This window comes from Coniophora puteana, assembly GCF_000271625.1.
Source record: "Coniophora puteana RWD-64-598 SS2 unplaced genomic scaffold CONPUscaffold_6, whole genome shotgun sequence".
NCBI classification, from domain to species: Eukaryota; Fungi; Basidiomycota; class Agaricomycetes; order Boletales; family Coniophoraceae; genus Coniophora; species Coniophora puteana.
In genome coordinates, this window is record NW_006913058.1 from 1,332,120 (window position 1) to 1,355,212 (window position 23,093).

The following is a 23,093-nucleotide window of genomic DNA, read 5'->3' on the forward strand; positions in this document are numbered from 1 at the left end:
GTTTGCTCCACGTCTGGAGTTACCTCGGACCTCTTATGTTTCCCTTCGAGCATTACTCCCGACAACATTCGGACTTTATGCAGACCATGCGGACGCTTGACAGCAGCGCTGTACTACCTCCGCGACAGCAGATGGTTATCGGTAGCATGATCAGGATCCGAAGATTGCGGGAGTTGTTTATATACTGAGCAGTTCGCATCCTAGTCCCCCATCTCGACCTCTTGGTCATTGGGACTAGGTGCGCATTCACTTTGTAGTAGATAGCATGCTTTATTGACTTGGTCATTGGGACTAGTGCTTTCGTGCTCACCGCCGGCACTCGTTGAGATCCTCCATCACCTAGCCTTGTGGTTTCGGCCACTTGTACGCCTACGCTTCTACGCTCCTACGCTCCGCTCCGTTCCGCCTACCTCCGACCCCTCCGAAGTTTCGGAGCTGTTTAGGAGTTTAGAGTACCGCCCCTGTTGTGTCCACAACAGACGTCCTCTTGGGCTTTCTCTTGGGCTTTGTGTCCTTGTTAGAATGTTCGGGCAACATTTCAATATGCTCAAGTCTGTCGCTGAGGTCCTTTGCGGAGACACCATGATCGTTATCACTATCCATGGTGCACAAGGGCCAAATTGATGGGTTTAGAACAAGGTATAAGCAAAGTTGTGAGTACTTGGGTCCAGGTGCACAAAAGACTAAAGTACTGACGCGTGGATGGCTTCTCACGCAACACGCTCATTTTCAGATGAAGTGACGCGACGCGTCGCGTCGCTTTGCAGTAGTATTCCTCACCAACTCAACACCCTCATGCAAGCCCTTGGCGATTTGACTAACATACTGCATATATATTCTATGCCGTGGGGGCCAAGGCAGTATGGTACAAGGCGCAGAACGCAAGATCACACTCGACATGAGATTGCTCAGAAAATGAGTGGTCGCAAGACAGAGCATTAATCAAAGAAAGGTACCCGGAAGGGCGACCAGCACGAACCAGCACTACAGCACATATCACCAACCATGGCAATAGTACCACATAGGCTCCTGTGTCTCCGGCAGCCCAAGTTCGCTCCTGATGAACTCAATATACTCCGTCTCCTTCTCCTCGGCCAAAGTCCAGCCATCCCTGTCATAACTGTCGAAGATGGCGACACAGGGCTTGAGTCCGTCTGGCGTCTCCACAATAGGAACATTCACCCTTGGATGTGCTGCGTCAATCTCTAGATGCTTCTTTGCAGCACCCGCCCAGATGTCGCCAACCCAGAAAGGGTCGAAACCCTCGAGCATCTCGCGGGTGAGGATACCCTGGTACCAGCGCAGGGCGTAGTCAAGCAAGATATCAGAGGATACAGCGAAGCCAAAGAATGCCCTGCGTGGTCGTCTATTGGGATAATGTGCTTCGGCGTAGGCCAATTCAGGAGGCAGATAAGGCGAAGGAAGTAGCTGCGTATTGTTGGTCAGTCCAGTGTCTGCTTACAGACCAGATGAGCAAAGCCTACCTTCCCGCTGGAATGTGTAGAAGAGACCTGAAACTGCTCAAGTTTTTCATTGACGTCGTCTAGATTATCAGTGGTAATAACGTGTTCGTCGTGGTTGACGTCCATGACGCGCAGGTTTGCAGCATCAAATTCAGGGCAGAGTCAAATCACAGCTGTGAGCGGCCGAGTCACACGACGTTTTGTAGTTGAGACTGAACAGTGACTAGTGAACGGTTTGAACAGGCCCTGTTTGAACGAGGAACCGGCGGACGCTTGTGGACTGGACAGGGTTCCCACGCGACATGCACTCATAGGTGCGGCCACACTCGTGCATAACGACGCGTCGCGTCGCGTTGACGTCCCCATTTGACCAACCATCCGCGCCTCCGAGGCTAGCACGCTCCATGCATGCCACTCTGACCAGGCCAGGTTCACGCTCATGCACGCGACGCGACGCGTCTTATTATTCCAGCGGTACTCATGCAGTCTTCGCTGCTTTGACAGAAAACTTGGCTTGGATTGCACTCGATAACACAATGATGATGACAACTTTACAGCAGCTGAACGTCTCAACAGTGCCACACGCACAGTCACCGACAATTAGAATAATACCACATCGGCTCCTGCGTCTCGGGTAACCTGAGCTCGCGCTTGATAACCTCAATCTGCTTCCTTTCCTTCTCCTCGTCTAGATTCCAGCCGCGCCGTATGTAACTGTCGTACAAGGCAACACATGGCCTCAGCCCATCGGGTGTCTCAACAAGAGGGATGTCCAGCCTGGGGTGTTCTGGGTCCAGGTCCAGGTGCTCTTCAGCAGCCGCCATGCAGATGACTTCGACATGGCTAAGGTCGGCACGGTCAAAGTCCTCACGGGTGTACTTGCCCTGGTACCAGCGGAGGGCATGGTCGACCAAGATGTCCGAGGTAACAGTAAAGCCATAATGTGCTCTACGCGGCCGCCGAATATTATAAAGATGGGCTTTGACAGGATTCAACTGAGGAGGTAGATCAGGGGCAGGCAGTAGCTACGTATTGGCAGTTAGCCTGTGTTTTGCTGAGAGTTGCGCTATGGCTCAAGCCTTGGGACTTACCGGCTTTCTCTTGGGGTTGGTATCCTCATTCGAATGTTCGGACGAGACTTTAATCCGCTCGAGTCTGTCCTTGAGGTCCATTGGAGAGATGCCATGATCGTTATTGCTATCCATGATGCACACGGACAAATCTGATGGGTTAGAGTAGAGTCAAAACAAAGTTGTAATCTGAGCACTTGAGTCCAGGTCGTTGTCGAAATTCAAGATCGGAAGGGCCGAGAAAAGTCAACGCACATGACAAACGGCGCGCCTTTTCTGGCCAGAGCGCGCAGAGAGCAGGTGGCATTGGCTCTTAGTTCACAACTACCACCATCTCCCTTTCGCTCTCTGCAAGCACTCGCTCGCTCAGTATCACTCTCTGCTTTTTTCTTGCTCTCCTCACCCTGGCTCGCGATGCCTCCTCGTGTCGCACCTGCCTCGGCGGCCTCGCGCCCTGTGAGCTCGGCGGGCTCTCGTAACACCCGCAGATCCTCCCCGGCGGCCTCGACGCCGGTCTCCTCGGTCGACGAACTCATCTCGCCGGGGGCCTCTAGCCCCGGGTTGGATCACACGGGTTTTCTAGACGATGACACCATTATGGCTGCCGCTGATAACGCTACGCCCACCCCTCTGCTCTCCGACAGCGATCTCCCTGATCTTGTCGAGCCAGGGGAGGACGACGCAGAGGATTATCCCACTGACCGCGCTCCCACTCCTCCCCCTAGTTTTGGGGGGTTGGACCACCTTGGGGCGAATGCCATTCGCCGCCGCATGCCATCGGAATCCGATTCGGTCGCGGCGCCACCTTCGAAGCGTTCCAAAGGTAAGGAACGCGCGGCCGCGCCGGCGGCTTCTCAGCTTGCAGAGGATGCCTTGTCCTTTGCTCCACCCTCCACCTCGGCTCCGTTCTCTTTGCCGCGGCCCCGGGTGCGGTTTGACCACCCTCCCGCCTCCCTTGCAGCCCCGGCCTCATCCATCTCGGGCATCACGGGGACTCGCATCCTCCGCGAGGGTTCCCCTGCTCTCCCCGACCGGGGGCCTGCGCCTCACGCGCCGGGCCCTGCGCCCACTCCCGTGTGCGGCCTCTCGCCCGGTTTGATCGCCTTTTGGGAGTCCCTCTCAGATGACGGTCGCGAGCGTTTGGCTGCTCACGTCGAGGGCCACGACAACCTCCCGGGCTTTGCAGCGCCTGCCATCCCGCCGCCGCCTAGCAGTACGTTCTTCCCCTCCCCTCGTTCCTTCCCGGGATGGCCTCCAGGCCTTTCCCGTCCCGCTCCCTTCGTTGCACCCCTGCCTCCGCATGTGCTGACTTCTGCCTTCCAGGCTTGCCCCTCCCGGGCGTTTATCGCTCCGCCATGCCAGGCGCTTCCGCGTCGTCTGCCTCCCTCTGGCAGAGGGCCGCTCCTGTGCAACCGGCGCTGCCCGCCCCGCTTCCGGCGGGCGCTCGTCGCCTCCCTTCCAATGACGCCCAGCTTAGCGGTCTCACTCTGCCCGACCCGCCCAAAGTCGTGCAGGCTATCAGGGCCGGGTGGGTCGCCCACATCCCGCTCACCACTCTCACCAACTCCGCCCTCCGGGGCCTCAAAAACGGGCAGTCCACTGACCGCACGGCCACCATCGCTGACTCCGGTGTCCTCACCCTGCTCCCTACGTCCTGGGACCTCGATGGCGAATCCGCCCTGTCCATTGGGGATTGGATGCACGCCTTCCCGCGTCTCGTCAGCATCATCCGCGCTCACTTCCCCGAGCAGGACCCTGGCGATGCTTGTCGTTGGGCGGCTATCTGGTCTGAACATGGTCGCAGGATCCGTGAGCACCCCGACCTTTACACGGAGGGGCGCTGGCCCGTGTTCCTCCAATACGACATAGAGGTCCGGCGCAATTTCGCGTCAGGCTCCGAGGACTTCAACCCCTCGGTGTGGCAGGAACGTGTCTGGTCACGCCTCGTCACTGCGTGGCAGATGGACCGTGTCAATCTGCTCTTGGCCGGGCAGCATGCGACGCCTGCTCGGGCGGCTACGACCTCCTCGTCCTCTTCCTTTCGTGCACCGGCCTCCTCCTCTGCCGCTCCTCGCGCTGCGACCCAGCGCGCCTCACGCTCTGCTGCCGCTCCCGACCAGCGTTGCATCTTCTGCGGCGCTGTCGGTTGTCGCAACCGCGCCTGTGGCACCACCTCCACCGCCTTCCTCGCCTTCCGAGATGGCAAGTGGGTGACTGCTTCCAACGAGTCGGTTTGCTTCGCCTTCAACGGTGCCGCGGGGTGCGCCCGCCAACCCTGCAAATACCTCCACCGGTGCTCTCGATGCGGGTCGGCTCACTTGGCTCAGGCCTGCGCTTGAGTCGGGTCTGCTCAAAGTCGTGACTCCCCTGCTCTGGCAGCAGTGGGCGATCACGCTGGATGACGCGGGCGTCCTCCATGAATTCGCCGATGTTCCGTTTGGGCTTCGAGATGGCTGGCGTCTCGGGGTCTCCTTTCCTCTCTCTGATACTTTTGCTCCTCCGAACCACCGTTCCGCTCTCGACCATCCCGATTTCATTCTTTCTTACATTAATTCCGAGCTCCGCGAGGGCCGCTACTCTGGTCCGTTCTCGCGCGACCAGCTCGAGGCTCTCGTCGGTCCCTTTCGCACCGGCCCGCTGGGGGTTATCCCCAAGCCGGGCTCTTCTAAGTTTCGCCTCGTACAAGATCATTCCTTCCCTCGTAATAACCCCGCCTTCCCATCTGTCAACTCCGGGATTGATAGCTCCGCCTTCAAATGTGATTGGGGTTCGTTTGCCGACTGTTACCTTCTTGTCGCTAATGCTCCCCCCGGCACCCAGGTTTCGGTCAACGATGTCGAGGCGGCTCATCGCCGCACACCCATCGCCCCCGAAGACCAGCCATACGTCTGTGTTCGCGTCGACGATGCACACGGCGTTCCGCTGTTCTACCTCAACCACACGGGGTGCTTTGGTTGCACCAGTTCGATGGGCCTCTTCAGGCGTCCCGCCGACGCAATTGTCATCATCTATCGCGTTCGCGGGGTTGACGATATCCTGAAGTGGTCTGACGACTTCACGTTCTGGCGCTATCCTGTTCTTTTCTCGGTCTCCGGTCCCTGGTCATACGCTTACGACGAGTCTCTTATCTTCTCCATCGCCTTAGAACTGGGTTGGCCCTGGGCGCCCAACAAGCATCTCCCCTTTGCGTTCACTTTCTCTTACCTCGGTTTTGAATGGGACCTCCCCCGCAAAACCGTGTGCATTCCGGAGGTCAAGAAAATCAAGTATCTTATTCGCATCAGTTCCTGGCTCGTCGGCGCGTCGGTGTCCCTTCGGGAGTGTGAGCAGGTTGTAGGGTGCCTGCAACACTGCACGCTCGCGCTTCCTGATGGCCGGTCGCGCCTCCCATCTCTATACCGCCTTCGGGCGGGCTTTCACGACGACGTTTTCGTCCGGCACTCTATCCCCCCTTCCGCACTTGCGGACATCGTGTGGTGGCGCGCTCAGCTCTCACTGCGCTTCTGCGGCTCGCAGGTCGTCGCGCCTCCTCCTCCCCTACCCCACAAAATCTATGTCGACGCTTCCACCTCCTTCGGTGTCGGGTTTGTCTGCGACGACCGGTGGCTCGCGTGGTCGCTCACCGCCGGCTGGCAGTCCGACCACCGCAACATCGGGTGGGCGGAAATGGTCGCTATTGACCTCGGCCTCCGCGCGCTGGTAACGGCGGGCTTCCGAGATTGCCATCTCGTCTTCCGTTCGGACAACCAAGGTGTGGTCGGCGCGTTACGTGCTGGTCGTTCACGCAGCCTCGCTCAAAACTCGGTGCTTCGGCACATCGTCTCCACTTTCCGCGAACACAACATCTGGGTTTCGGTGGAATGGGTTCCGTCTGCTGACAATTTGGCGGACGCGCCTTCGCGCGGGTGCTTCTCAAACCTTGGTCGTCGTTTCGGGTTCGCACCTTCTATTCCGTCTTATCTCAGACCCTTTGTATCGTCAATTACCTGATATACTATTTGGAATGCATCCGTTTGTCTACTTATACCTGTGTGATTCCCGTCCTCTCGGCATGGCTCCTCCCCCCGTCTCCACTCAATCCCTCGCACGAGTTCAACTCGCCCTCGACAAAGCATGGGCGCCCTCCACGTGCGAGAAGTACAATGCCAGCGTCAATGCCTTCCATTCCTTCTGCGACTCCGAAACAATCCCACTGCCTGCGCGCTTGCCAGCGTCGGAGTACATCCTTTGCGCCTTTGCGGCCTCTCGCATTGGCGGCATTGCGGGCTCCACTGTACGCGGCCACATATCCGCCCTCAAAGCATGGCACCTTTACTGCGACGTGCCCTGGGCGGGGGGCGCGCGCCTCAACCTGGTGCTCAACGGGGTCGAAAATATGACGCCCACGTCCTCACGTCGCGCTCTGCGACCGCCGGTTACCAGGCGTGGCTGTCAAAGTATTGCAATAGTCCTCCGCTGATCAGCGTGCAGGGGCAATTGCAGTACTCGCGCCAGGAAGTCATTGCCTCCGAGGGACGGTAGCCCCTGCCACTACACGCCCTAGGAGCTATTAGCATGAGTACTGCAATACCGCCCGCTCCCTTCGCCGCTGGCGCAACTACTGCAATACAGGTATCCCCGGGTCCCGCCGTCGCAAACGCTTCCCGCAGGCCGGACTACTGCAATACCCCTTCCCCCTATCTATCACGCTCCTCCCTCGCGGCCCGCTCATGGGCATGTCCCCCGCTGGCGAGGCTACTGCAATAATCCCGTTCCCGTTCCCGCCACGCGGACCGGCGATACTCAGCCACTGCAGGCGGGAGTACTGCAATAGCGTCCCCCTATCTGCCACGCCGCAGCCGGCCGGGAATCCGCGGTCGTCTTGCAATTGGCGGACATACTGCAATAATTTACTGTATGTACTACTAGCCCACTACTACTATATGCAATCCATTTACGCTCGCCTGGCCAGTATCTCCGGTGATTTATCAGTCATGTTAGATTGTGTGATATCTACTAGTATGTATGCAGTTTTACACTTGCAAAGGAGTATTAGTCCAAGCGGCTGCACGCTGTTTGACAGAGAATAGTTTGGGAATATAGTGCTACTTCAACGTGGGACTTAGACGGAATTGAAGATCAAGGACGGGTGGCGGTGCACATCCTTGTCACTGCCGGCGGTCACCTCACCGGGAATTTCGCCGAACATCTGACATGGACACCTATGACATGTGGCTGTGCTGCCTTGAGAGATTTTGACGCTAAGTCCCTTGAAGTCCGGGCCAGACTAAGTTTCGACTCTACTACCTTTCATACCCACATAATCACGTAGCATAACTAACTATTTGATTGACAAATGAGCACTATTTCTACGAAACGAAGGCTCAGCTATCCCGTGTAACTTCCAGCCTGTATAAAAACGATCAATAAGCGATCGCCGGAGTGACGACTGCCTTGCAGCGTACGCGACGCTACCCTCCTCGCTAGAACCTTCACATAGTCCTTGCCACCAGTCCGATTGCCATGCAATGTAGACGAGTGTCCTACGCATCTCCTCGCGCAAGAGTTCGGTTTCCTCTGTCCACCGCAGCGCTCGAGCCCTGGCTTTGCACCATTCAACACGAATACCTGCATCATAAGCATAAATTGTGAATAATTAGATAAGCGAACAAAGACTTACCATCCACAAGACCTTCCTCCCCCGCCGACTCGCCTATGGTGCGCCAGATCCAGGCTAAACGTCGGCGTCCCTCAGTACCGGCTTCTAGGCGGTCCCTCATCGGCTGTATATCTTCCTTCTCCAGTTCTTTCAAGTCAGCAGGGACGCTCACTTCGGGCACGTGCTTAGCTAAAGCAACGACCACTTTATATGCTGCCGAATACGTTAGGTGGTGCGCCTTGATCTTCGCCTCGGCTGAGGCGATGGTCGAGCGCGCTTTCGTGTTCTGCCTCTGGCCACAGACGTATGCGTCCTTATACTTGTAGAGGTAGGCCTGAAGCTGAAGAAGGCGTCGGATAGCCGCCAGCGAGTCGTGTGCTTGCCCAACACGCAGCCGAAACTCGTGTTTCTGGAGTGTCTTGTCGCACGGTGTATCCATCGGAAGCTCGGAAGGAAGCCATAGGGAGGTGTCCTCAGGTAGCCCGCTAGTAGACGAACCGGAGACGAGGGGAGATTGATGTGCGGCAACGCCGGGCATATAGAGGGTTTGCGCGCGCGTCCAGTTGTCGATCTTATTATGGAGGATATTGGTACGTTGTTGAATTGTCGCCATCTGCGTGACCGGTGCGTGCTGACCCAACCTCTGGCGATCCGAACGCAAGCGACGTTTCTGCTCCTCGAGCTCGATCCCATACGAGATAAGCACACTGCGAGTGATCTCCGGCGTAGGTGCCTGAGACGTAGACGACTCGGATGCCTCCTCCGCGGCGAGTTGCAGCTTCACTTGACCCATTGTGATGTCTACGCGTCGTTATCATAATCAGTCAATATCGAGCAATCCGAGAAAAATACAAAAGTAAAGCTCACCTTTAGACTTGTCGTCGAAAGGGTTTTCATTTGAGTCCGGGTCCGTCTCCCATAGGGCAAGTTCTGCTCGCCATTTCTGCAGCTGGTCGCTCGGTAGGCTGTCCTCAAAACCCGTCAGGTCGGCAACATGTATGTTTCGCTGCTTGATTGCGTCGACAAGCCGACGTGAAAGGAGCTCTCCAAGACCAACCAACTTTTTCCAGTTCCAGTCCCCGAAGTAATCGTCGAGGGTATCGATCCGATGGCCGTGTCCCATTTCTTTAGTACTGGTTGCGACTGGGTTGATGTTCGACCACCCGCGCTCCACCGTCTCACCATCAGTCCGGCCAACGCCGGGCATCCAGTTGAACGAGAAACGGGTTTGGCATCAAGCGACGTGGGCGGGTAGATGGAACTTCGGGACAAAGAACCGGATGAACTTGGTGACGGGGTTGAAGGAAAGGTATGAAGGGAGGCGGGCGACTCGGGACCAGAGATTCTTGCTCCATTGACAAGCAATGTCGTACGAGAAGTTGATATCCTTGACTGATGTGAACCGGAGGGCGGAGAATACGATGTAGTCGATGTTGATTTGTCTGGACATTGTTCAGAACACGAATAATGGCAAGTCAAATGTGCACGTACCTTTCTCCCCAGAGCAAATTCCCTACCCCACACGGCAGCTTAAATCCGTGTCGTGCACAGTCTACGGTGGCGACCCCAGTAACGGCAAGTCCTTGCGTAAACTTTGAGTTAGCCATATTCACCGCCTTATGACTCGAGCATGAACTTTTCTATTCGAGTGTCAGATAACGGCAATGTCTCAATTGTGATTAGTTACCTCCTGAGTATCTTGTGCGCTGGAGGTCAGCCAATCCTGGTAGGGCCCGTCCTTCACGAAGTAGCTGAGCCCGCTGCCCAGAGGCGGATCCGACGCAGTCTTAGAGTGGTCTTTCCGCTTGAGGCGGAAGTTCGCGTCAATCGCGACGAACAATGAATATAGCCATCTTAATTATGTTAGTAGGAGCCGAAATATACGATGCCGCACGTACCGGAGTTTTCCTGACTTCTCCCAGCCCTCGGGAAGATTGCGGCCAGGCTGCGGGCAAGCAGGGCATGTGACAGCGCACGAACCCTCGGGGAGGTCATCCAGTGGAGCATCTGGCCCGATTCCTGAGCGCTTGAGCAACTTGAGGTGACGCCACTCTCTAACCATCCGCAGGAACTGATCGTAGCGGTCCTGCTACTCGTAAACACTTCATTAGAGCCCAAGTAGACATAAGACAACGCATACAAAAAAATTGTACCTTAGAAAGCGGGACACCCATATTATTTGTTCTACGAACTAAGGACGAGTAAAACTCGTACGCCGAAGCCTTGGACTCGAATGACAGGAGATGGTATTGCTCTAGTACGTTGAAGGTGGCTGCAGTCTTCGGGCGAGACGTTGTCGAAGGGTACCAAGACGCGCGTAGAAGCTGCTGAAAGCGCCTGATACGCTTCTGGCATTGGCAGTAATTGACGTGGACATTGTGGATGCCGGTTACATCAATTACCGTGAAGTTCCCCTTCCATGCAGCCTTCGGATTCATGCACGGCTCCCCCGGGGGGTGGTTGAGCTGCACAACGAGCCCCATGTTCTTGAGCGCGTCCCGCTCAAAGAACGTTCCGTTCCAGCGCTTTTTGAGGGAGTGAATAAGATAACTGCTTGACAATGAATGTGATTAACGCTTACCTCCATTCTGTGAAGCGGATGCTTGCGGTGTGTTTCAACCATGCACCCGCAACAGTACAGGCGACTGCTGAAGCAGTCTTTGCACCTGTGCGTTGGTGGGGACACGCAACATCTGCTACAAATCTCTTCCCCCGCGTACTCTCCTCGTCCCTCGGACCGCAACAGTTCATGTAGAAATCCCGGCCGATCCGACAGCCACTGGCGGAGCGGGTCATCCTTCAGTAGTAGATTAGATCACCAAGTCTATGCAATGATAGATATCACCACTCACCCCTGCTGTACGTTTCCGTTTGCCCAAGGCTGGACCTTCATCATCGGAGCCTTCGTCTTCATCATCGGACGGATCACATTCCTCCTCATCTACGCCAAAGTATTCCTGCGGGTCCATAGAGTCTACATCCTCGGGCGCGTCCGTATACAGTGATGGTGGGGGATCGGGATCAACAGGAGGGGGTGGCTGTGACGGGCCGGCGACTGGCATGGTGTCCCGTTGTGTCGAAAGCATCGTCCTCCCGTCGGATTGTGCGACCACCGTAAAGTGTTGAACGGAGACTGAGTCGGAGGGCTGCGTACTTTCTTCCAGTGAGTCGGCTGGTACAAAACCAGCACGTCTCATCGACTTTTTCATCTTCTTTGCTTGGTGTGCCGCAAACTTCTCCGCCGCTGGACATGTGTGAGGATATTGACGCACATAGGGTTTATTATTACTTACAAGAGCCTCCTACCTGTCGCACTCGCAGTTGCAAGGTTGACATAGGTCCTATTCCAGCCTCCTTCAGATTTGCTGACGAGTCTAAAATTCGCCCGGCATGAGACAGGAAGAACTCGTCGTCCATGATCGAGTCCGAGCCACATCGAGCGGCGAGGAGCTTGAGTAAGTCCTGCGGTCTAGTGCGATCTGTTACAGCTGCTCAAATAGATTGTCAGAGATCCCCATCCCTAAGCAAGATAATACTCACTAAGACACGTTGTACCCGCCAGTGCGCCTCGGACAAAAATGGTGTAACTGGGAGAGGAAGGTGGGGCGACAACACTTGCTATCGTCCTCCTGAGCCATCGAAACATTGCAGACTACGCGGCCCTCGATTAGCGGGGAGCGGTTTACCACAGAAATCCTGCGACTCACCGAAGTGCTTGTTGCCTAGGCGCGTGAGAATGGCACAAATCCGTCGACGCTCTCCTGTCAACAAGGTTGACCACATGTACGCATGTCTCATTCTTCACGTAGACAGCGAAGGGAGCGGAAGGCGGCATATGACAGCGGCGAGTCATCGCTACCAGTGTGTCGTCGCCGCCTGTCGCTCATTTGGGACCCGGGTCTCAGTTGCCGGATTCAGCGCTGGTAAACAGGATTTCACCATGTGCACGTGCTGCGTCTTCCTGACAGTCCATCCTAGTCTATCTCAACGTCTGCGTGGTATAAAGAGGGCGATACGCGGGCCCTCATTCCCTCATTGTCCCACCAGCATGCGTATTCAGACCCCCTCGACCGCTCCCGACTTCGAAGACGAGATCGACCGTGAGTACTTGAGTATTCGTGACGTCGCTCCTCATCGGACTAACTGTCCTTTCAGGCCTTGTTGCTGTCGTTCGAGGATGGGGAATCACAGACGAAGCTCGTCAGCAGCTCGTCTTCCGCCTCGCCAGAGTTCAGCATTGGGAGATTCCCGCCGTTCCGCCCCCGCCTACTGAGATCTCGGACTCAGAGGATGATTTCTCCGAGGCTGACTTTTGTACGTCTACTCTCTTCGATACGTTGACCCTCGTCTTCAACTGACCCATCATCAACACAATCCCTTCCAGCTACGGCAACCGGCGACGCCACTCTCAATGCGGACACTCCTCAGCCCATCATACTCGCCGAACCTCAGCCGGTCGATTCCCCTGTTCCTCTTCCGCCCTCAGCTGTCGACGCCGTTGTTCCTAGCCCTCTCCCTGTCGCACTTGGAGACCACTCCGTCAAATCCACCTCTGTCACTAATCCTACGGTCTCCGCAGTCACCACCTCAGCTGGTACGTCGTCTGCCGCTGCCATAGCAGCGGCCGGTCATCACCAAGTTGTGTACCACGGCACGGCTTGCTGGGTGCCCGACAACCATGTCACTGGACCCTTCTATCTCGTCACGCGTGGTAGGTGGGTAGGCATCTTCTCGCCATGGTAAGACATATGTTAACATAATCGGAGCGGATCGCTGACGCCCATCATCAGGTCCAAGACGTCTCCCTACGTGACTGGGGTATCTGGTGCAGTATTCCACCGGATCAAGGAGTTAGAGACGGGGATTCAGCAGCTTTTCGATACCATCGACGATGGCCAGGTTGGCGTTGTACCTTAGAGACGTAGCTACATCGCTGTGATTATTACCTCTTGCAATATCGAACACATACACGCTTGAGCTACAGACCTAATAGTCCGATCTGTCAGATGACCGAAAACTTAGAGTCTCGTTGACACTCAGCTTAGATTCGATCGAAGGAGCGCCAATCACATTATGATAATCTATTTTGTAGTACCCGGTTATACAAATGGCAAGAAACACAAATTCTATGCATTGTCGTGACGGATTCTGTGTCAAGCGATCTCTGGACGTTGTAGGATACTTGAACATGAACTACAATAAAGCAGATCGGTGATTTCGAGGAATGGGAGTGAGATTTGATTTTGTCTCCCAAGAGTCGTGTGCAACTATACGAAACGTTCACTATTCACCCATGCGTTCATACTACAGATGAACTCTTCACCTGTTCTCTTCATGGTATTTTATTTCCTCCGGCTTTCTTGAAGTCTATTTTGGCTTTCTATGTTTCAATATACGTCATTACTTTATATTTGAACTGAAACCTATTTACAGACACTCCGTATGTGGTGTAGACGATGGTGCTGTCAATTTATCTCCAATGAACCGAGACTAGGAAGACAGGGGCTATCGCTAGCATTGGGTGCCGCCGTATAAGCCAAAAGGAAGCATCCGATTCACTTGCATTGCTCCATCATGCCCCCCGGTCGCCCGCCTCGATACACCACCGACGAAGAGCGCCGGAATGCTGCCCGTGCCTCTCGCTCACGCTATTACCAACGGTGTGCTGTCAATAACCGTTGCTTTTGGCCCTCATCTTACAACGACTCAGAAACCGGGAAGTGGAATGTGCCAAAATGCGTCAAAAATACGCGCGTAAGAATTCCAGGTGGGTTAATCCCGCCATGCAATAACATTACCTTGCTGATAAGTGGAGAATGGTTTCCTTAGTCTACGCTCGTGTGCTTCCGCGAGCACTCCCGATGAGGCGCCCAAGCAGGGGCGCATAGTTCGGCGAACGACCCCTGTCAAGCGGTACGAGTAACCCGCCCACACTTTGCTTACACTTCTATGATAGCGTCTCTCGCACAGGCACGATCTCAGTAAGAAATCCAGACCTACCTCCAACGCGAAGCACCATTGCGGGTATATATGTCCGTGCTTTTTTAGAGCTGAGCTGATAATTTTGTCAAGGTTCGACGTTGAGCTTTCAAACCTCAAGAACGAGATGCTGTCCATCTTCGACGGATCACCCTTTAAGTTTCTACAGGGAATATCTCAGAAGATAGTCGCCACCGACGATGAATTGCAGAGGGACAAGGTGGTCTCTACCATCTCTGAGATCCACCAGAGTGTCGGCACCGTGTGCTGCGAATTCTCGAGTATGTCTCAACGACTTTTGGAGTCACATGGTCCACAAAGCGGGAAATACGATTTGGCTAGGCGGTTGGAGCGCGAGTCTTCGCTCATCGACAGCCAAGTCGACGATGTTCTCATGACTCTTTGGGAGCACGGCATAGATTATTTCCGACAGCGTTTTGCACGCGGCCTTCTTCGGTATCAGCAGCTCAGAGTAGACGGATATACTCATGTCAGATTTACGTCTAGTATTCGACCCTTTACGGCTTTATTGGTTCATCCAGAAGCCTCCTGTACGGCGATGTTCCTCCTAGAGGTCTACAAGTAAACACCGCCTTCATACGTCTATTCAGGCGCTTAGTATCCCAGCGGTACCTTAAGCGCTCACGCACTCGTGTGGCTCCGCGTTCATCGCATAGGGCCACGTTCTGCTTACGTAGCCGTCCTGCATTACCGCGGGACTTGGACTGCACAGTAGTTACGAATACGGTAGTGACTTCACACGCTCCTGTCATATATATACAGTCGCTACCATGAATATCATCTAAGTCTTCTCTCTCCACCGAACGACTACCATCGTCAGCCTACCAGCTACCAAGCTACTCACTCAACCTTCAACACTAACAGCCCGGTGAGTTCGCGCTCTTATAGACTCCATCAGCTATACTCGTGATCGTCCTTTGTCAACTCAGTAATCAGCAGATTTCTTTTTCGCTATTTTTTGAACGGTCACTTCAAGTCTGGCAGGGCCTGATAAGAATTCTGATATCAGACTCAGATCTTTCGTTTCAAGCGACGGGGCTGGAACCCCCGGCTATGGTACAGAACATTTCCGATTTGAAGCGAAGCTGACAACATGACAAGCACTGCCCCACATGCCGCGCTTAAAGGCTCGCCACCTGGTGGTCCCTTCGCTCTGCCGTACTACACAATTTCGGCGACAATAAGGTCATGAACGACCTCTCAGAGTAAGTCAGTCCGATTCTCTCTAGTCCTTCGCGGCTCTGAAATTATGCTGGCAGGAAGTTTAGGAGGTGGACGACAATCAAACAGGACAGGCATCTCAAGTACTACTGGACTCTCTGGAAGTTGTCCGCTGAATCAGAGGTCCTTCTTTCCATGGAGGTCGATTGGTGGGCGGGATTCTGCCGAGACTGGGTTGTGCGCTGGCCAATCACTCCCGAAAGCCCGCTTCGTCTCAAGTTCCACCCCAATTCCAAGCTGACACCTCAGCAAAAGGGCGAACGGGCAATGGTGTACCTGAGGACGGTGTGTATCACTGACAACGCTTGTTTACTTGTGCCTTACTAGGGAGGCAGGATTAGACGTCGAGAACAAAGGAGGACATAGCGGGCTATGCCAACACAAACCACCCCCGGAGCAGTGTCCACGACGCTCTCCACAAACGCATGTTACGAGAATCAACCGGGGACGATTCCCATCTTTCTCCACGGTGGCCAGAGGAACCCCGGAGGGAACGGGCTGACCGCGAGGCCCTTAAGGCCGTCGTTGGGACCCTCTGGAGCCGAGATGGGAAGGGCAACGAGCCCATTCATACGCACTTAGTACCTTACACGTAGAGTATCGTCCGACATGAGGTGTTCAACCTCGATGGACGCAAATGGAGCAATAATAATAATAATAATTGTGCCTTACATTGTTTCCAGCGCTTGCGTAGATGGATGATTGAGTTTGGAAGGTCCCAGCGCAGGGTGGAGCTAGTCCAAAATTACTCTCCGATCCCCTATGTCCCGCGTTTCAATGTAGCTCTAGCTCGTATAGAGAAGCGTCGAGAGCGAGAGCGTCTCTATTAATCGAATTTACTTACCCCTACACTCTGTGGTGTGACATTCCAGAAAACATCGGGCACGTCTGGTCTCTGTTCTCTGAGATTTCGCTTTCCATTTTCTGCCTGACCAATCAGCTCACTAAGCTCCGCGCACCATGCCATCTTCCTCATCTTTTGACGCCTGAATATTGTACTGCGGCAGAATCTCATCGCCATAAGGAGAGTTGTCTTGAACTGGAAGTCTGACTTACAAATGCACCAGCGCCATAGGCTCGCTGAATTATCGTGCAATCTGGTTGGTCACGAAACACCCTTTCGTGATATTTTACTGACCTGAGTGATGGATTGGGCACCGAATTAATGGTATGCCGAGTTATCATTGCATCCGGCCGCATGGCTCACCATAGTCTCGGGGCGCTGGTTAATCTTGGTCTGCATACTAATCTGACATCGCTTGAGTGGCGATGCTGTCACGGGACGTCCCGTTTAGGCAACAGGCAGCCAACCCGCATCGTGCGGGCACTTTGCATCCCTCTGAGAGAGTTGCGATTCCTCATTGGCGCATTCCCGACTAGTGTTGCAAGTCGAGGACAAGATGCGTCGGTTTAATGTGAGTCGAGCTCTTGTCAGCACAACCACATGTCTTGAACTTCACTTCACCTATGACAGAACTCAGTACGCAGGTCCATGTGCACAGGTCACTCTCACTCAACGTCGCTGTATTTTGCCGATATTGGCTGTCATGTCTCTGACGTGCCCGAGTTCTAGGTTGCTCAAATCGTCTCATTCAAGCTCTTGCCGAGGTTCCGCAGTGAGTAGAGAGCGTGCACCATGTTGCGACTTGATCGCGATGACGCGACACTGCCCTGGTGAGCGAATTACAAGAATGCTATAAATGTTGTCGTTTCTGAGCCCTTTACAGTACTGACGCAAATCACCTCCTCTGCAACCTTCGCTATCTAAACACTACCCATCCATACAGAACATAACGTGCGGCTCACTGTCTTGCTTGGCTTCTTGAAGATGTTGACTGATACTCATCCCTTACAGTTAGCCGCCAATGCCGAAGGAGAAGGTCCCCAAGCGCCTCAGGAAGAAGGCGCCCGGAGTAAGTCTTTGTCACGTCGTGCCCTGTATTGCTCATACTAACTCCGATGTCTAGGATGCTTCACGCAAGCGAGGCGCCCCTGGCTGGGCTACGCCTGCGCAGCTCGCGTGGCTCATGGCAAGACTTCCCGACTACGTTGCGCGTGTTCCCTCCAGGAACTATGAGCCCTTCTGGGTTAGGACCAATCAAGAGTGGTTCCGTGACTTCCCCGAGGACACCGGAGACCCGACGCGTAAGCTGACTCATCAGGAGGCAAATGTCCTGGTTGCGCGCACCAAGGCTCGTGTTGAAGTACGTCTTGTCGCCGTGTTGAATATTTATCTGGGTTACTGATTGGTGCGCAGCAACTCCAGCGATGGTTCCGGTGGCATGGGCGCGGAGCTAGTGCCTGTGGACGCTCCCTTGGTCCCAAGGCGACGTCGGTCATCGAAGATCTCTTGGAGCCCCGTTCTCGCCTCAGCAAGAAATGGGAGATCTACTCCAAACTCTACTACGACAAGCGCATCGCCCCCCTCGTTGATCAGGAACTCAAGGACGCCCCCAAGGTCATCGCCATTCGAAAGCTCGACATCATCAAGAAGCACGCTATCGAGCTCCTTTCGCATGAGGAGGACGAGGTCATCGCCGAAGTCGAGGCCTACAAGGAAGCTCAGGAGGCCGCGTTCGAGGCTAGGAAGAAGATGAAGCAAGGCGACGCTGTCACCTCGGAGGAGCAAGTGGAATGCGCTCGGATGTAAGTTGCTACATCTTTCGTTGTGCCGTTACATACTCACCACTGCCACAGGGCTGTCATGAACCTGTCTACCGCTCTCAAGGAGATCCTGTCGCACTGCTCGATGAAGACCAAGGGTGGGCTGTCAAAGGGATGGGTTTTCTCCGTTCTCGTTGGTGGCAATGATCCTGTATCCGGTGAACAAGTCATGGGATCGTACGTGTTCCTTTTGTCAGTTCAGTGCTAGTTGATTGACGGCAGTGTCAGCGTGCATGTGGGTCTATCCCCCTCCGGGCGCGACTTCGGGAAGGAGTCGGCGAGTTGGGATGCTGTTTTGAAGGAATTCGCTGGTTTTGCCCGCACGGCAGATGGTATGTTCCTGTTCAATGTCTCAAAGGCACCAGCACTCATGCTATTCTAGTTCCTGCTCCTGCACAGCCTATTATCAGCGATGCCGACAGCGATAAAGCCGCAGCTATCAAAACCACCGGAGCTGTTGAGGTCGCCGGTGCTGAGAAGACCACTGGCGCTGTCGAGACCGCCGGCGCTGTCGAGACAACCGGAGCTGTCAAACCCACCAGCACTGTCGAGACCGCCGGCGCTGTCGAGACAACCGGCGCTGTCGAACCCACCGGCGCTGTTGAGACGACCGGCGCTGTCGAGACCACTGGCGTCGCTGAGACCACCGGAGCTGTCGAAACCGCCGAGGTTGCCAACACCACCGAGGTTGCCAACACCACCGAGTTTGCCAACACCACCGAGGTCGCCAACACCACCGAAGTCGCCAACACCGTCGAAGTCCTCAACGCCACCGATGCCGTCACCGCCACTGAAGTCGTTAACACCATCGAGATGCAGAACCAACTCCAGGGCGTGCTTGCCAACAACGCGCTGCACATACTTCCTCCCAAAGGTTAGTGCTTTTCCAATTAACGTCATATGCCTTTACTGACGTGTTCGATAGACGAGACTTCCAACGATGTGTCATTGATGGAGTCGGCTCCGCAGACTGTTCAACAAGGTTAGTTATTGTTCTTCGTGGTTCAATAACGTGGACGCTGACTGTATACTTTACAGGCCCCAATGTGCTAACAGGAGGCGCCGCCGTGGCTACTCCTTCCATGGCCATGTCCTGCCTTCAAAATTATCCCTCCTACCTCGATATGTCGTTAACTACGCAGTTCATGCCGGCGTCTCAAGATGCTCTCGATGTTCTCCTCAATCCGTCCTCCTTGGACGACATGACGTTTGCTTGGAACTTTCCCATCATCCCGATGCCAGACACCGACACCGTCACTTTGCCGGCTGTGCCTAGCGACCCTTTTGCAGACTTGCCTGATCTTATCCCCGACACGCCTTTCGGGGGCATTGGCCCGGGCTTGGGAACTGAGAGGCCAGCCACGCCGCTTGCTATCTCATCAACGACGTCATCAACAACATCATCTGACGTGGGTAGTGCCCCTCTTTCGACGCCGTCCTGGCCATGTCTCCCTGGAGAGCAGACTGCGGCCGAGATCTCTGCAGCGGCTATTGCCGAAGCCATGGCTGCTCCGCATGTGCAAGTGAGGCTCAGCCCAGCGAAGAAGGCCGACGGCGCGTCACGCAACAAGTCCGCCGGAAAGTCCACCTTGGTTTCCCCCGGGAAGAAGCGCGTGCGCACACACGAGGCGAGCATTGCGAACTCCCCGGTTAAGAAGAAAACCCGACCGACAACCGAAAACGCGACTCCGCCTGTCAACGAGCCCCGACGGGGCTCTTGCAGCCACCACCCGGCTAAGGCCTCAGCCCTCAAGAACGCCATCGGTGTAAGCCCCAAGTGAGTTTTTACCATATTGCTGTTGTGTTTGAGATGCAAACTTTCACCAGGAAGGCTCATGCCTAGGAGAACGTAGCTTTGCTGTAGTGTCATAAATACAATCTCGTGATTATATAGTCTATGTCATGTTTGTGAAGCTTCCTGGTATGCAATATATGTCGCGTTATGATTTATGCATACTTGTGATTATGTGAGGTACACGGAGGCGTGGTGTTGACTTGTACCTATTTCACCGGTACCCTATCGATAGCCACTTGTATATGATCAATCAACTGCCCTTTGCTGATAGTGACGCGCATCATTGTCGGATCTGCGCGCAGATATCACGTGCCCTAACTTTTGACGTGTTGCTGAGTGCGTCAGCATGCCGGCATAATGTAACATTTGACAGGGGTCGAGGATTGCAGTACTTCCGCCCTGGTAAAGCCGGCGTTTCGGTGTGAGGGTGTCGCCAGGCGTGGAAGATGACGACCATCCTGACCATGTGGACGGTGGAGTGCTAAAGGCTGAATGAAGTGCGAGAGTGGTGTATAAGTCCCGGCAATACCAGCAGAGGCAGGGTAGAACAAACGGAACGGGGCGGGGTCGACAGAAAACGCACTATTGCAGTATGTCCGCCAATTGCAAGACGACCGCGGATTCCCGGCCGGCTGCGGCGTGGCAGATAGGGGGACGCTATTGCAGTACTCCCGCCTGCAGTGGCTGAGTATCGCCGGTCCGCGTGGCGGGAACGGGAACGGGATTATTGCAGTAGCCTCGCCAGCGGGGAACATGCCCATGAGCGGGCCGTGAGGGAGGAGCGTGATAGATAGGGGGAAGGGGTATTGCAGTAGTCCGGCCTGCGGGAAGCGTTTGCGACGGCGGGACCCGGGGATACCTGTATTGCAGTAGTTGCGCCAGCGGCGAAGGGAGCGGGCGGTATTGCAGTACTCATGCTAATAGCTCCTAGGGCGTGTAGTGTGGCAGGGGCTACAGTCCCTCGGAGGCAATGACTTCCTGGCGTAAGTACTGCAATTGCTCCTGCACGCTGATCAGCGGGATTATTGCAATAGGATGACAGCCACAGGTGCGGTTACTCGGGACATGCTACGGGCGCTGGCGTCCCTTCTTGACCCTCTCTCACCCCTTGATTCTGTTGTTCTTTCTGCCGCCACCGCCGCGTTCTACGGTCAATGCCGCCTCGGGGAGATCCTCTCTCGTTGGGAAGACACTTTCATTGCTGACCACACCGCCCTACGTTCCCACTTATCTGCTCCCTTGAACGCCAATCGCTCCCGCAAACTATTTCTTCCATTCACCAAAGTGGCAAAATCACGCGGGGAATCCGTCTACATTTGTCGCCAGGTCGATAACTCTGATCCTATCACCGCGCTAGAACTCCATCTCGGTCGCAATGATCCCCCCGCTGCCGTTCCCTTGTTCTCCTTCCGGGTCGGTGACCGCGGTCGCTTTAAATGTCTCACCAAACGTAAGTTCCTGGCCCGTTGCAATGCCATCTGGCTTTCCTCGGGTTTCAGCTCCTCCTCTGGTCACGCTTTTCGGATTGGAGGTACTACTGAGCTACTGCTCGCCGGGGTTCCTCCTGACGTCGTAAAGACCATGGGCCGTTGGTCTTCAGACGCGTTCCTGCGTTACTGGCGCTCACTCGACCTTCTCGCCCCCCTGCATGTGGAGCTTCTCGCCCCGGCTTCAGACTCTTCCCTACCTCTCGCTGTTGTCCCTTCGGTCTCTGCTCACTTCCGTCCCCACCGGTCTACTTAGTTTGCAGGCTTGCCTTCCTGCGGTCTGGGTTGGTGCGCGAGCCCTCGCTTCCGCGGCTGCGCCTGCCTGGGGTTTGGGCTGGACTTGCTCCGGCTCGACACACACACCCAGACGGGTCAGCGGCCCGGGGTGACTTCGACTCGGCGTTTCGGCATCTACTAGCTGGTATTAGCACGGTGCCTGGCACAGCCGCGGTTTGGAGCTCATCTCGGTCGCCCCCGGCCTCACCCACATCACAGGGTCGGTATCATCATTAGTGCATGTCCGTAGTTAGCATGTAGCAACTCGTCCGCATATATTCTCCTCCCAAACCAATCACTAGCGCTCGCTAGACACGAAACGGAAGGGCCGAGAAAAGTCAACGCACGTGACAAACGGCGCGCCTTTTCTGGCCAGAGCGCGCAGAGAGCAGGTGGCGTTGGCTCTTAGTTCACAACTACCACCATCTCCCTTTCGCTCTCTGCAAGCACTCGCTCGCTCAGTATCACTCTCTGCTTAAGATGTACAGCGCGTCTCGGTTCTCACGCGACACGCTAATGCCAGAGTATGCGTCGCGTCGCGTCGCGTTCAACCTGGACTAACTGCGCAGGCTAAGTACAAAACATGTACGCAGCTAAGGACAAGACAATAGAAAACAAGGTACAGGATCGGGACACATAATATCAGTTGAGGCGAAAGTGTTCAAGAAATAAATGATCGCAAGGCAGAGACAAGTGCGGCCAGCGTGCCCGGTGACTCGGAGCCAGAGACCTCTCATCTAGCATAATAGTACCACATCGGCTCCTGAATCTCTGGCAACCCAAGTTCACTCCTTATAAGCTCGATGTACTCTGTCTCTTTCTCCTCGGCCAAACTCCAGCCGAGCCTGTCATAACTGTCATATATGGAGACGCAGGGCTTGAGTCCGTCGGGCGTCTCAACCATAGGAATCCTTATTCTCGGGTGGTCTGGGTCGACTTCTAGATGATCCTGAGCAGCAGCCATACAAATGACACCAACCCAGGCAGGATCAATACTCTTGAGGCTCTCGCGGGTGAAAGTGCCCTGGTACCAGCGCAGGGTATAGTCAATCATGATGTCTTCAGAGACAACAAAGCCAAAGAACGCCCTGCGTGGTCGCCTATCCTGGTTGCGGGGTGCTTCGTTGACGTTCAGTTCAGGAGGTAAATAAGGAGAAGGAAGTAGCTGCATATTCAATTGGTCAGTTCAGTGTCCAATGCCTGCAGCTCAGGTAGACCAGACATTACCGTTCCGTTGGAAGCTTTGGAAGAGACCTGAAGCTGCCTAAGTTTCTCGTCTACGTCATCTAGACCACTTGCAGAAACGGCGCGTTGGAATTGGTCAGTGGCCATGACGTGGGCGGGGAACAGTGGATAAAGGATGGAGACGCGAGGAAGATGAAATTAATGGGGACGCGCCGCGACGCGTCTTAGGCCCGAAAGGGACACACGTAGATCTTGAAAAGATCATTTGAGATCACCGCCTCGCTCCTCCCCGCC

General features: G+C 55.0%; 8 protein-coding genes across 8 annotated transcripts; 3 read left to right on the top strand and 5 right to left on the bottom strand.

Moving 5' to 3' along the window:
* Window positions 1–996: 996 nt before the first annotated feature.
* Window positions 997–1,589, bottom strand: CONPUDRAFT_153854 (uncharacterized protein; the record flags this gene model as incomplete). Its single annotated transcript, XM_007770487.1, has 2 exons — window positions 997–1,428; window positions 1,485–1,589. 2 exons carry the CDS (start codon window positions 1,587–1,589, stop codon window positions 997–999), a joined length of 537 nt encoding a protein of 178 aa, XP_007768677.1.
* An 882-nt stretch (window positions 1,590–2,471) lies between these two features.
* CONPUDRAFT_73067 (uncharacterized protein) lies at window positions 2,472–3,835 on the bottom strand (the record flags this gene model as incomplete). The annotated part of the gene is made up of 5 exons (XM_007770122.1): window positions 2,472–2,507; window positions 2,555–2,685; window positions 2,967–3,083; window positions 3,160–3,487; window positions 3,686–3,835. 5 exons carry the CDS (start codon window positions 3,833–3,835, stop codon window positions 2,472–2,474), a joined length of 762 nt encoding a protein of 253 aa, XP_007768312.1.
* Window positions 3,836–6,584: 2,749 nt separating this feature from the next.
* CONPUDRAFT_56296 (uncharacterized protein) lies at window positions 6,585–6,992 on the top strand (the record flags this gene model as incomplete). The annotated part of the gene is made up of 1 exon (XM_007770065.1): window positions 6,585–6,992. The coding sequence occupies one exon, from the start codon at window positions 6,585–6,587 to the stop codon at window positions 6,990–6,992; it is 408 nt and encodes a 135-aa protein (XP_007768255.1).
* Window positions 6,993–7,896: 904 nt separating this feature from the next.
* On the bottom strand, window positions 7,897–9,378 carry CONPUDRAFT_153858 (uncharacterized protein; the record flags this gene model as incomplete). Its single annotated transcript, XM_007770488.1, has 4 exons — window positions 7,897–7,921; window positions 7,978–8,140; window positions 8,193–8,972; window positions 9,039–9,378. The coding sequence occupies 4 exons, from the start codon at window positions 9,376–9,378 to the stop codon at window positions 7,897–7,899; spliced, it is 1,308 nt and encodes a 435-aa protein (XP_007768678.1).
* A 27-nt stretch (window positions 9,379–9,405) lies between these two features.
* CONPUDRAFT_55437 (uncharacterized protein) lies at window positions 9,406–10,968 on the bottom strand (the record flags this gene model as incomplete). The annotated part of the gene is made up of 6 exons (XM_007770011.1): window positions 9,406–9,613; window positions 9,663–9,811; window positions 9,859–10,024; window positions 10,070–10,257; window positions 10,325–10,696; window positions 10,753–10,968. Coding segments are annotated over 6 exons (1,299 nt in total), but the record flags the coding sequence as incomplete, so codon positions are not given.
* Window positions 10,969–12,219: 1,251 nt separating this feature from the next.
* CONPUDRAFT_153860 (uncharacterized protein) lies at window positions 12,220–13,088 on the top strand (the record flags this gene model as incomplete). Its single annotated transcript, XM_007770489.1, has 4 exons — window positions 12,220–12,271; window positions 12,327–12,485; window positions 12,556–12,910; window positions 12,962–13,088. 4 exons carry the CDS (start codon window positions 12,220–12,222, stop codon window positions 13,086–13,088), a joined length of 693 nt encoding a protein of 230 aa, XP_007768679.1.
* A 657-nt stretch (window positions 13,089–13,745) lies between these two features.
* On the top strand, window positions 13,746–21,594 carry CONPUDRAFT_153861 (uncharacterized protein; the record flags this gene model as incomplete). Its single annotated transcript, XM_007770490.1, has 16 exons — window positions 13,746–13,831; window positions 13,882–13,938; window positions 14,001–14,084; window positions 14,142–14,195; window positions 14,244–14,606; window positions 15,299–15,376; window positions 15,431–15,677; window positions 17,252–17,305; window positions 17,360–17,596; window positions 17,650–18,038; window positions 18,090–18,248; window positions 18,285–18,388; window positions 18,439–18,930; window positions 18,982–19,038; window positions 19,095–19,833; window positions 20,886–21,594. 16 exons carry the CDS (start codon window positions 13,746–13,748, stop codon window positions 21,592–21,594), a joined length of 3,909 nt encoding a protein of 1,302 aa, XP_007768680.1.
* Window positions 21,595–22,347: 753 nt separating this feature from the next.
* CONPUDRAFT_153862 (uncharacterized protein) lies at window positions 22,348–22,946 on the bottom strand (the record flags this gene model as incomplete). The annotated part of the gene is made up of 2 exons (XM_007770491.1): window positions 22,348–22,779; window positions 22,842–22,946. 2 exons carry the CDS (start codon window positions 22,944–22,946, stop codon window positions 22,348–22,350), a joined length of 537 nt encoding a protein of 178 aa, XP_007768681.1.
* Window positions 22,947–23,093: the final 147 nt, after the last annotated feature.